This window comes from Clupea harengus, chromosome 9 (genome assembly GCF_900700415.2).
Source record: "Clupea harengus chromosome 9, Ch_v2.0.2, whole genome shotgun sequence".
Lineage (NCBI taxonomy): Eukaryota > Metazoa > Chordata > Actinopteri > Clupeiformes > Clupeidae > Clupea > Clupea harengus.
In genome coordinates this window covers 23,036,047-23,049,401 of record NC_045160.1, presented here as the reverse complement: position 1 = coordinate 23,049,401, position 13,355 = coordinate 23,036,047, and the positions used below count along the sequence as shown (strand labels likewise).

The window sequence follows — 13,355 nt, the reverse complement described above, 5'->3', positions numbered from 1 at the left end:
GCTCTTTGTTCCTCTCTTCCTCCGTCTCACTCTCTTTTCTCACGTGCACTTTCCCAAGGGCGTCGTTTCCCAAGCGCGTCGTTTCCCATGGCCGTCGTTTTGGATTGAAAAGTGCTGTGGACATAGATGGGACTTGACTACATGATCCCACCTGTCACTGGCCTATTCGCTGTCTGTCTGCCTCTGCTATTACGATGAGCGAAACCCGAATACAACGGCATAACGTTTCTGACATTCGACAGAAAAGCATGCATTTTAGATGGACAGCTATCGTAACGCACTGGAACCACGATGATGGCTTCCGACGGCTTTCAACTGGTGATAAAGCGCTTTGTCCGAGAAGCTCTCTTTTCACTGCAGGGAGGTTTTATTTTCAATTGTCAAAAGTGGTGCGGACGAAACTTGGTAATAGCAAAAATGGCAGAAAGTGGTGTGGACATGTCCCTAGTGTAAATGACGCTCATGCCCTTTCCTGCAGCACAGGGCAGGCGGATTGTAACGTCTTTCATAGTGAGGATTTTAGACATAGTTTGACAGGCAGGACGGGTGGCTGGCCTGCAGGGGGTTGGTTAACAGCCATGCTCTTTTTGTCTCTCTCTCTCTCTCTCTCTCTCTCTCTCTCTCTCTCTCTCTTTCTCTCTCTCTCTCCCCCTTTTCTGTTTCATTCTCTCTCTATCTCACTCCCACTCTTTCTCTCTTCCTCTGTCTCATGCTCTTTTTAATCTCTCTCTCTCCCCCTCTTCTTCTTCTCTTTCTTTCACTCCCACTCTTTCTCTCTGAGGGGGCGACAGTGGTACAGGAGGAAGAGAAGTTGGTTAGTAATCAGAAGGTTGCTAGTTCGATTCCCTGTCGAAGTGTTCTTCAGCAAGACACTGAACCCCTAATTGCTCCTGATGTGCAGTGTGCCATCAGTGTAAAATTTGTATACATCCTTGTAAGTCGCTTTGGATAAAAGCGTCTGCTAAATGACTAAATGTAAATGTAATGTTCTCTGTTCCTCTGTCATTTCCACACTTCCGCTATCTTCTTCTGTTTAACCCTCTCTTTCACTCTCTCTACCCCTATTCCTTTTCTCTCTCCTTTTCTCTTGCCTTTCTCTCTTTCTCTTCCTCTGTTTCACACTTTCTTCCCCTCGTTCCCTTTTTCTCTCTCTCTTTTCACTTCCCTCACTTTCAGTCTTTTTCTCCCTGGGTTTTATTTTTAATCACACCAACACCTCATAGCACAGATAGCAGAGTGCCTGGCAGACCCCAAACCACTTGTGAATCTGTATGGGAAGTAACATGTGGTTTGACCTTGACATTGACCTTGTGTAACATGTGGTTTGACCTTGATCTCTGTATAGTCATTCAGAGCTGAACAGAATGTGACAGAGCTGGGTGAACCACACACTATTGCAATTTCCTGCAATGAGTTATTGACTGTTGATAGCGTGCCACTGTTTTTTTTTGTTTTGTTTTGTTTTGAGTTTTTTTTCTTCCCTGATAAATCCTGATTATGTGAAGGACTGGTATCTGGATTTTGTAACATTCCAGGGCCTGTTATAGCCACTGATGCATTACAGGAAGAGTCCTATGTCACTTGTTTACAAAGACACGTGGTCACAAATATGCATCTCCCATCGAGAAATCCTAAAATTAGTGACAGAAGAAAACCAAAGGGTGTGTGTGTGAGTGTGTGTGTGTGTGAGTGTGTGTGTATAAATATGAACACAGTTGCTTCTTTGTGTTTTTTGTTTCATGGCACAAGCTATAGCAGTACACAGACTCAGACTTTGAGATTAGCATCTTAAGGTTGACATTGTATACAAAAGACATTTCTTCCCGTGGCTAAAGTGATTGGCTGTTGACTGTGTTGGCCATTTGGCGGAAACACCTCACATCTACAAGGATAAAGACTAAATGTACTTTTAGTTTTGACAAAGTCACCATGACTCACATGGAAACGACACTCTAAATCTGTGTTTAATCTCACTAGACAACTATTTTGGCAAAAGAAGTCAAATATAAACATTCTCACAAATTGACCTCATTGAGAGTTAATCCAGATTCACTTGAAACAGGGCTATTTCTTAAGGCAAATTGTGTCTGTCCTGTCACATTTGTCAGGCAATGACCTACTTGGAATTTTATAAGAACATTTAATAGACATCCTTTATTTTTCCATAGAGAGCCATGTATTCCGAGTATTCCCAACCATTCTGAAAAGTTTACCAAAGACATATTAAGACAACCAATGCACACCACTGTTAAACCCCCCAGGCTCCGAAAGGCATAACAGAGAGCATATAATTGGCTTTCATAGGCAGGCAACAAATGGTGGAGCCTGAGTTTAAAATGGCTCTGTTTGTGTGTGTGTGTGTGTGTATATATATATATGTGTGTGTGTGTGTGTGTGTGTGTGTGTGTATATATGTGTGTGTGTGTATGTGAGTGTGTGTGTGTGTGTGTGTGTGTGTGTGTGTGTTTGTGTGTGTGTGTGTGTGTGTGTGTGTGTGTGTTTGTGTGTGTGTGTGTGTAAGTGTGTGTGTGTGTGTGTGTGTGTGTGTGCGTGTATGTGTGTGTGCGTATGTGTGTGCGTGTGTGTGTATTTGTGCATATGTGTGTGTCTGATAGTAACAGAGGTAGAGCGCGAGATCCAGAGACAGACGAAGAATAAGGACATCAGGGCCTAATTACAGAACTGTGTGTGTGTGTGTGTGTGTGTGTGTGTGTGTGTGTGTATGTGTGTGTGTGTGGTTGTGTGTATGTGTGTGTGTGTGTGTGTCTGGCTGTGGTGTCAGATTATCTTGATGTGGGGATTGATAAAGCCACAGTGTTATTCTATTCACAGAGTGCATTGTATCTGTGGAGGGAAGGACCCACTACACTTACTGGTGCGTTTCCTTGGTGATCTTTTCAGTTGGACAGGAGATGTAGCCACTACTAATATAATTATTAAAAGCAAGCTGTTCCCATCTGACTGAAGCCTCCTGCAGTTCCATCATTGAGCCCAATCAATCTGTGGTTCTTATATAAGGAAAATCAAATATTTTTTAACAACTTTAGTAACCAGAAATGTAAAATACGTATATAGTTAAAGTATAATATATACTTACAAATAAATAAGCATAATAAATACTGTCAGAGTCAGTATTATGACATTGGTTAGAGAATACAGTATACAGACAATGTAGGGTTTTCATCACTGTCTGAGGTTAAACCCTTGGCTCCGGGTGTCGAACACTAGAAGTCATATCTAAACTGAAAGTCCCGTATCCTGACCCTGGTTCAGACTCAGGTGAGGTGAGACTGACACTGAATGGTGTAATAGTGTGCTAACTAGCCATAGTCAACCCATATCAAGTATCCTGTGCTGACTAGCTAACCCATATCAGGTGAGTAGTTGCTATTGCAGTACTGTCCTGACTATCTTACACACTGCTAACAGGTATTTCTGTGTGAAGTCGTAGACTTACTAGCTCATCCATAGCAAATAAGTAGTTATTATGTAGTTGAAGTGTATAATTAAGCAATATAGTACGAGTGCGAGTGGGGTAGGTAAGGGATATTCCCACGGGTGGTGTTCGGCCGTAGCCACGAGGCCGGAGGCCGAGTGGCGCAGGCAACAACACCCGTGGGAATATCCCTTACCTACCCCACTTGCACGAGTACTATATTGCTTTTATAAAACAATTTTATAGTCAACCAATTAACATTTAAACACAAAGTTATTGATTAAAAAATGTTTATTTCGCCATTATTTCTCCGCAACAAAAAAATAGTTCCATTGTCAACGCCTTTTGGAACTTTGAATTAACGGTTATCGCTTAATTGTATCAACGCGCTATAGAATGTTTCATCGCGGAGTGATTTATTATTAGCTGTGAAAAGTCCGAGTTGGGATGTCCTGGGATATTCCAACTCATGGAACGTCTCTCGTCCAATCAGAAACAGCTAAATAATTCAATAGAACCCAATTGTTTTATAATAATCAGTAGTTGAAGTGTAATGACTCGCTCACTCATGGTCTTGTCTATGGTGTGACCGATTGGATATCAAGTCCAACCTCACCAGTGCTAAGAGTCTGTAAACCTGATTATGTCATTAATAAAACTGGGGCTTCAGGGTGTTACTCTTCAGTTAACGCTCCATAAGTAATCTTTGTAGCCATTGCAAAGCTTTCCGGCACATTCTACCACTATGTTTTTATGAACCACTCATTGCACATGTCCTGTCATGCTGCGTTTGCACTCAGAGTCATTTAGAGGGATTGAACCCATTGTCAGTGTTTCCACTATACACAATTAATACTGGGTGGACATTACAATGGCTTTGACGGAGATCAAATACCTCCTCACTAGATAGCAACTCATTTTTCAGCCATTACAGTGTAGAAATGGTACCATCACACAGGCAAAGAGAGAGAGTGGTTGTTTTCTAATAGTAAATAGCCTACCTATTGTCTGGCTATTGGTTGATACAGACAGAGTTAGATACTGTGTTTTAATGGGCTATGGCATGATGCTATTGAACAGCACACAAATATGATGTGTTTCATAAATATTCTGTGGCTGGAACCGCAGGAACCACACCTGGTATTTCTTTCAGCTTGTTGTTCTATGGGAACCATTGTTTCACAGTAGAGAGGAACTAACTGTACTTGTCCCTGAAATGGCCGGCCCTACCCAGAACTCCCAGCATGGCTTCAGCTTTTATCGAACTGCGCTACCTGGCACCACAAGCAAATAACACGAGGTCTCCCACCGGGCCAAATGTTCCCCTTTTGTGCCTCTGTAGTTCCCGGTGCATCCCTCTATCTCGTTATCTCCGTGTTTCAGCGCCTCTCCTCTCGGTTCTGGCCGGAGTGGCGGACGCGTAAATAAACGGACAGGAACAGGAAACTTGGTTCCACTCCAGAAAGCTTCGCTTGTGCTTTCATATCTATGTGCACTGAAAACCTGGCTTGTCCCCTTGTGAAATTATAGGTGTCATTACAACTGAGCCACTGTGTGTGTGTGTGTGTATGTGTGTGTGTTTATATGTGTGTGTGTGGGTTCGTGTGTGTGTGTGTGTCTGTGTCTGTGTGTTTATGTGTCTCTGTGTGTGTGTGTTTATGTGTGTGTGTGTGTGTGTTTGTGGGTGCAGTTTGATGCAATATGCAAGAGTTGTATCATTACAGATATTTTTTAACAAACAAAAAATAACCATTTTCCTCTGAGGTAATACTAAGTCAATGGATTGAAGTGAAGTCAAATGTACAGTAAGCAGACAATGTCAAATTTGAAATCATTACCCATTAATTTAACCTTTGGTCAAACATCACTGACAGACATGATCTCTGTGAGCTGGCAACCCGAGTGCTCTCTCATTTGTCTCAGACGGTCAGCTAGACATATGCATACAACATCCTGTCTTACTCGAAACATACTGAAACCATGTTACTGGGAGTAATATCAGAGCAGATATATGGTTACTTGGGATACACACACTCTCTCTCTCCTTCTCCCTCCCTCTCTTGCAAACACGCACACGCACCGCACACACGCACACGCACCGCACACAGGCACACACACGCACACACGTGTCTGGCAGAGAGCCATTAAACTCCATGTGATGTGACAAGTTGATGACATAAAACTATTTATATAGCCCTTGTTCAGACATGAATTATTAGATGTCATGGCGAGAACGTTCGGTCTCTGATAGTTTGTGTGTGTGTGTGTGTGTGTGCGTGTGTGTGTGTTATAGTGATAGATTGCGCCTTCCTCACGGTCAGATGATTGAACCAAACCCAGTCTGAAAATGAGTCTGAAAAAGGCTGAATACATACAATAGGATTTCTTTTTCAGGAGAGAAAACGACTGTAGCAACATGGCAAAGTACAATAGTGTGTGATATTCAGTTAGTCCTCGTTTTTCTTTCTTATTTTTATAAGTAGATGGAACACTTTTGTGGATGAGCCTTAGAGGGCATAGTAATAATCCAACAGATTTAAACAACTCTGACCTCTGGCACAGCTCTCACACACACACACACACACACACACACACACACACACAGACAAAACCTCACCTCAGTCACCTGAGCTGAACCGCCTTTGTGCTCAGTGTCCTCAGATCATATGGAGACCATGCAAATGTATGGCCTTAAAACCCTGCATAAAGGCCATCCCATGCATTCCCTATCTCAGCTGGTCCATCTCCGGTGAATTGTTGACAAGAATGCTAGATCTCTGTGGACTGCCGAGAATCAGGATAGTTGACCTACTTGGGACGTTGTCAGTGTGGGCGTGATCGTATTTACAATACAGAGTTGTAAGCTGTAGACACCTCTATTTCTAGATTAACATGTAAAAGTGTTTTCCAGGAAGAGAGGAAGAGGTATAAGGTGTATGGTGTCTATGGTGTAGTATATCATCAGAGGTGCTTGTTTTTCGGAGTTCCTACATTGTTTTTCCACTCTTCCATGTCTGTCTCTCAATAAACAGGTTTGGCTTCAAGCTGCTCTTTGAGGTTAGCATGTCATTATGTATGAATGGTCACCTGCTTTGTCCTGATACGGTGGAACACTGAAGCGATTAACGCCTCTGGAAACAGAAGAAGCTGGTGAATGAGGCTGAGCTGAAGTAGAAATAATAGTCTTTTATCAGAAAAGCAAACACAGACAATGACCCAGACCAGGAAAACACTTTGAAAAAAGTGTGGGTAGCGTGTTTGTGCGTTAGGGCAGGGGTAGTGTGAAAAAAAACAACTGTAATAAAGTCATTTCTCCCTCATTAAGCCAATAAAAAAAAAAGGTCGGTGTATACTGTGTATTTGTGTTTCGGTTGTGATACCGGAAAAAGGACTTAGATTAAATACTCACAAAAGCATTGGAAAAATGACCACCTGAGTATAAACACTACAAAGTGCACTCCTAATCCCATATCTCTTCCTCCATTCATTCTTCCATCCCCCTCTCCCCCTCTTGACCTTCTCTTTCTTTGTCTGTTCAGATGTCTGAAGCCCAATCGATCGATGGATATAAATGACCAGTCAGCCGTCATCTGTGAGGGCTGAGATCTGGAGAGAGAAGGGCCAAACGCTGTGACCAATGATGAGGATACTTTTCTCACAGAATGCCTGTCTGATCCTGACTACTGGACTGCCTGTCTGGACCTGACTACACCTTTGTCCTTTGACCTTTGACCTTTGTCCACCTTTATCCACCTTTATCCTCGCCTTTTGTCTGCCTCTGGCCACCACTGACACCAAACCCCCACCCCCCTCCCTCAACCTCCCATCCTGCACCCAGGTCCTGGCAGTAATCACTCTGGGACTGATGGCCCCCTTTGCACACAGCTGGGGCCCTTTGGCTCAGCGGAGATAGGAGGCTTTGAGTCACGCAGCGGTTCATCTTCTTTAAACGAGGTGGAAGAGACAGCCGAGGGCTTCCTTCAAATGTATCAGGCTTGAGCCATCACAGCGTGTGTGCAACAATGACCACATCCTGGCATGGTGAGGCTGACTCATAGTTTCACTGTCGTTGTCAAACAAATGTGTTTAAGTCGTACACGGACAGCAGCTTGGCACTAAATGTGCTCTACCACGACTACGACTACGACTCATGAACTATCCCTTGAGTTGGGATGCCAAGAAAAGATTTTTGAAATTCGTCAAACGATGTTAAGTTAATAATTTCACGCTTAAAACTAGTGAGGGTGGTCGAGGGAAACCAGGAGACTCCGATGGCGAGCAACAGCACGGCCATATGCAACCTCACCTGCACGGTGGACTCCAACATCGACCTGTTCTTCCACCCGACACTCTACATCATCGTCATCGTTCTGGGCCTGCCCACCAACTGCATGGCTCTGTGGGCTGCGTACCTGCAGGTGCGTCAGAAGAATGAGCTGGGCGTCTACCTCATCAACCTGTCGGTGGCCGACCTGCTGTACATCGCCACGCTGCCGCTCTGGATCGACTACTTCCTGCACCACGACAACTGGGTGCACGGCCAGGAGTCGTGCAAGCTCTTCGGCTTCATCTTCTACACCAACATCTACGTCAGCATCGCCTTCCTCTGCTGCATCTCCGTCGACCGCTACCTGGCCGTGGCGCACCCGCTCAAGTTCGCCAAGGTGCGGCGCGTGAAGACCGCCGTGGGGGTAAGCATCGTGGTCTGGGTCATCGAGGTGGTTGCCAACTCGGCTCCGCTCTTCCACAACGAGCTCTTCGAGAACGGCCGCAACCACACGCTCTGCTTCGAGCGCTACCCCATGCAGGAGTGGGTCGCCGGCATGAACCTCTATCGTTCCTTCCTGGGCTTCCTGGCGCCCTGGCTGGTGATGCTGGCCGGCTACCGGGGGATCCTGCGGGCGGTGCGCACCAACGTGTCCACGGAGCGCCAGGAGAAGGCCAAGATCAAGCGCCTGGCGCTCAGCCTGGTGCTCATCGCGCTGCTGTGCTTCGCGCCGTACCACGTGCTGCTGCTGTGGCGCAGCGTGCTCTTCCTGCACAAGCCGTGCGACTGCGGCGGCGAGGAGACGCTCTTCGCCGCCTACCACGCCGCCCTGGCTCTCACCAGCCTCAACTGCGTGGCCGACCCCATCCTCTACTGCTTGGTCAACGAGGGCGCGCGCCAAGACGTCAGCCGGGCCCTCACGCGCATCCTCGCCGTCCTCACCTGCGGCGCGACCTCACCTCTGCACGCCGACGGGCTCACCGGGGCCTCGGCCACCGTGGAGACGCCCCTGGCGAGCAAAAAGACTGGCTTCTGCAGCGAGGGAAAGGCCAGCGCCTACAAGGCCGAGCTGGAGGCCTTTAAAGACGAGTGCCTTCAGATGACCATTCTCAGTGTTAAGAAGTGAACAGGGGACACGCACTCTGTACTAGTCTCTGTGATATAGGACACATTAAGTCTAATTGTTGTTTGGACCAGAACAGACTTTCTCCTCCTCTCTTTGTGTTTTTTTAATACAGTAGGAATCTTGAGAATTTTTTTTTAGCCACACGGCTGGATGTTGTCGATAACTGTGTCCATTTTGTCTGAATACTGTATTGTATGCGCTGTAGACAGTGTAATCGAAGGATAGGATTGAAAATTCCGTTTCTCTTGAAAGTTAATTTATTTGTTTCCCCTTTTGTAAAAACATCCATTGTTCGTTCAGTCCCACAGCAATAGGTGCGTAGCTCTTGGAGAGGAAATATGCTTTTTTTTAGCTTCACTATGTCTAAATATTAATTTATGATACAGACTATGATGCGTGTGTGGTGTGACAGTTAGCCAAAGTGAAAAGGTTATTGAATGTCACTTTCTATTTTGTTTGTTTTTTGTTTGTTTTTTTGCACATGTTTACATTTTTCTGTCAGAGCTCTCTGAATGCCTTGCGTATAAACCCAAGTTGAATGTCACTGCTGTGTCACCACAGGGTTGTAATTTTCACGTAACATCATCATCGTTGTAAACACAAGGAAAAATAAAGGACATCCAAGAATACAGCCGGTGGTGTCACCCGACGGATCTATAAATAAATAAAGAAATCAATCATAAATAAAATAATAAATAACCCAGAAAGCTGCTGAAACTAGAACGGATGAGGTTATGAAATGTGCCAGACCTGGACCAGTTCTGATAAGGATTCAAAATGTAAGAATAGACTTTACAAACGATATGGGGAACAAAATCGGTATTAAGTCAGTCTAAGGAGGAACCATTTTGATAAATCCTCAGTGTGGTTTTGTTGTGTAGCGCGATCAGTGCAACCTGTTATGGACTCTGCAGATTTGTTCTCCTCCCATAGGCCAGAATGTGCTTGTGTGAGTGTGTGTGTGTGTGTGTGTGTGTGTGAGTGTGTGTGTGTGTGTGAGTGTGTGTGTGTGTGTGTGTGTGTGTGTGTGTGTGTGTGAGTGTGTGCGTGTGTGAGTGTGTGTGTGCGTGTGTGTGTGAGAGTGTGTGAGTGTGTGAGTGTGTGTGAGTGTGTGTGTTTCCTCCCATGGGCCAGAGTGTGCTTGTGTGTCCTGGCTCTGGCCTCTGTAATATTAATCGCCTCAGAGCCAGCAGCCAGGCAGCCATTGTGACCGAAGTAGAAGGGTGCTCTTGAGATGTCAGGAAGACATAGCATCTCGCCAGGGAGCAAGGGATGGAGAGGGAGAGAAAGAAGTAAGGGATGGAGGGGGGTGGAGGGAGAGAGGGATAGTGGCTCCTCGCTCAGCACTCTCTGTGGTTGTCTGAGTCACCTGATCCGCCTCGCCCCTAAAAGGCCTATTTATAGACTCCCCTCTGCAACCGCTGCCAGTTTGCCTCACCTGCCCGTCCAGACGAATGCTCCCCGCCCCCACATCCCCTCACTCCCTCACCACCCCGACCCCACACCCTCACTCCCTACCCATCCCATCCCCGCCCCACATCCCCTCACTCCCTACCAACCCCCACCCCCACCCCCACCTCACACCCCCTCACTCCCTCACCACCCCGACCCCACACCCTCACTCCCTACCCATCCCCGCCCCACATCCCCTCACTCCCTACCAACCCCCACCCCCACCTCACACCCCCTCACTCCCTCACTCCCTACCAACCCCCACCCCCACCTCACACCCCCTCACTCCCTCACTCCCTACCCACCCCCACCCCCACCTCACTCCCTCACTCCCTCACTCCCTCACTCCCTCACCACATTCCACTCCACTCCAGCTTGCCAGACGTTGCGGTCATCAGACCCCCGCCCCCCTCCTCTCTCTAGGTCCTCCACCCGCACCGCCACGCTCCCCAACACCCATTTCCTCCTCCTCCGAAAGGGCTGATGCATGGGAGTCGGCCAACACAATGCCCGGGGGCGGCCGCACCAATCTCACCCCTTGCCCCTGCCTGTGCCCGTGCCCATGCCCTCTTGCCCTGCCGCACAGTGTTTTTTGCCCGCCGACACGGAAACTATTAAGGTCAGCAGCCTTGGACACAATGGGGGCTTATCTGAGCGGCTGCAGGTGTCGCCGCCGCCGCCGCCGCCGCTCTCCTCTCTGCTGCTCCGAGGAACTGCGGAGGAGGAGGCAGACTGAGCTCACATCTCTGACCTACATTGAGCAGCCGGGCGTGATGGGGGGGTGGGGGGGTGGGGGGGGTGGGGGGGGTGGGGGGGTGGGACCATGAAACGAATGAAAAATGAAAAAAGAAGTTAGATGAGATGAAAGGTGAGAAGGAAGAGTCCCCTCTGGCCAATCACCTCTTCTCGTTCTCATCCCCCTCCCCCCTTCTCTCTGTCTCTCTACTATCCTTCTCCATCTTTTCCTGCCTCTTCCCCGGCCTGTCTACTTACCTCTCTCGCCCATTATCTCTATCTCTCCTTTGCTCTGTGTTACTTGCAGGAGCACAGAAGGTAAGTGGGATTCACGTGTCCCTGTCTGTCTCTCGGTGGAAATTATCCCCAATGAAAAGCCTCTCAGCAGACATTATAGTACGTATAACTGTGAGTTATTCTACGAAAGGTAGTGGCCTGTTATGATCATTTCAATGGGATGTCAGTGCAGACATTATACGTATAACTGAGTTATTCTACGAAAGGTAGTGGCCTGTTATGATAATTTCCATGGGATGTCAGTTAAAAGGCAGTCAGTTAGTCAGAGAGAGAGAGAGAGACCCACCTTGTATATTTCTGCCCACTCAGTCTGGTCCCAGATCCAGATCCAAACGGCACACACCATCTCTATAATCATGTGCCAACTATCTGGATGAGCTTATTAGGGACTTGGTTACACAAAGAGGAACACACATGCACACACACATGCGCGCGCACACACACACACACACACACATTCTTGAAGATACATCCAGAAATGCACCAACACAGACACATTTACACACACACACACGACACTCATACACACAGACCCACACACACAAACTATCAGAGACCGAAAAAAACGTTCTCGCCATGACATCTAATAATTCATGCCTGGACAAGGGCTATATAAATAGTTTTAACTTGCACACACTCATGCACACACACATGCACACACACATGCGCACAGACAAACACACACATGCATCCACACAGACATCCACACCTGCACGTGCGCACATTCTTGCAGATACATAGATACATCCACACATGCACACACACACACACACACACACAGACACATTTACACACACACAACACTCATACACACAGACCCCCCACACACACACACACACACACAGACACACACACACACAAACTCTCTTTTTGCCCATTCTTTGGACAAAAGGGCCCAGGTGATGAGTGAATAACAGTGATGCAGTGCTGGCTGGCAGAACAGGACTTCCTGTTCCTGGGCCTGACCTTTTGCCCTTCTGATTAAGAGGAAGTGCATGGCTTAGAGCACGTGCTCAGTGGCCAAGGATAGAAATTAGGTGGCAACACTTAGGTGGTACCCCACTGTGAAGTCTCCTTCCTGACACACACAGACGCGTACATGGAAGTGCACACACACACACACACACACACACACACATTCAGCTACTTTCATTCGTACACACCCACACAGACACGCTCTCTCACTCATACATGCAAACACACACACACACACACACACACACACACACACACTACCTCTCTCTCTCTCTCACCCTCCCTCCCTCCCTCTCTCTCTCACACACACACACACACAAATACATATATTCTACCTCTCTCTCTCACACACACCCACACGCACTCACACACACACACACACATACACTCTACCGCTCTCTCTCACACACACACACACACACACATACACAAATACATATATTCTACCTCTCTCTCTCACACACACCCACACGCACCCACACACACACACACACACATACACTCTACCGCTCTCTCTCACACACACACACATACACACATACAGGCAGCTGATAAGACACAGATGGTGGAGTCAGACACTGTCTTTCTTCTCTAATGTCAGACCACCACTGGTGTGTTGATTGTTTGGCACATCTGATGCCACTGTCTCATAACAAAGACACCTCGTTGAAAGGAGCGTTCCTGATACAGGTTTTCCTTTCGGCTGTTTTCCATCAAATCTTTTATCTGGCCAGAACCGCTCACATCAGAGGAAGGGAGGAGGATTCAAGACAGCGCTTTACGTTACTTTGATAAGAACTAGTTAGGTGAATTAGATGCAAACGTTTTTAAGCAGGCTCCAGGCCATTTAAAAAGCATCCATTCAGCTACATTGAAAGTAAGAGAGGGCGCTGAGGAAACTCCCTAACATGACCCAACACAGCACAACACAGCACAACACAGCGCTGACCTGGCACAGATCTCCCCATGTCAGAGTCTACTGTCTACTATCTGCTGCCGGAGAACACCTAGCTGTGAGACACATCTGTGATCCGCCTCGGCAGCATGTTTCAACCTTCTGATCTCTC

The 13,355-nt window shown here is 47.0% G+C and overlaps 1 protein-coding gene across 1 annotated transcript in view; it reads left to right on the top strand.

Annotated features, from left to right (window-relative positions):
- The window catches only part of gpr4 (G protein-coupled receptor 4), a 39,254-nt gene extending 29,794 nt beyond the window's left edge, over nucleotides 1–9,460 (top strand). The window contains exon 2 of the mRNA XM_012838325.3: nucleotides 6,976–9,460. Within this exon, the coding sequence (XP_012693779.1) occupies nucleotides 7,708–8,829 (1,122 nt within the window). The 5' untranslated portion in view covers nucleotides 6,976–7,707 and the 3' untranslated portion in view covers nucleotides 8,830–9,460. The remainder of the gene's footprint in view (nucleotides 1–6,975) is intronic.
- The last annotated feature ends 3,895 nt before the right edge of the window (nucleotides 9,461–13,355 follow it).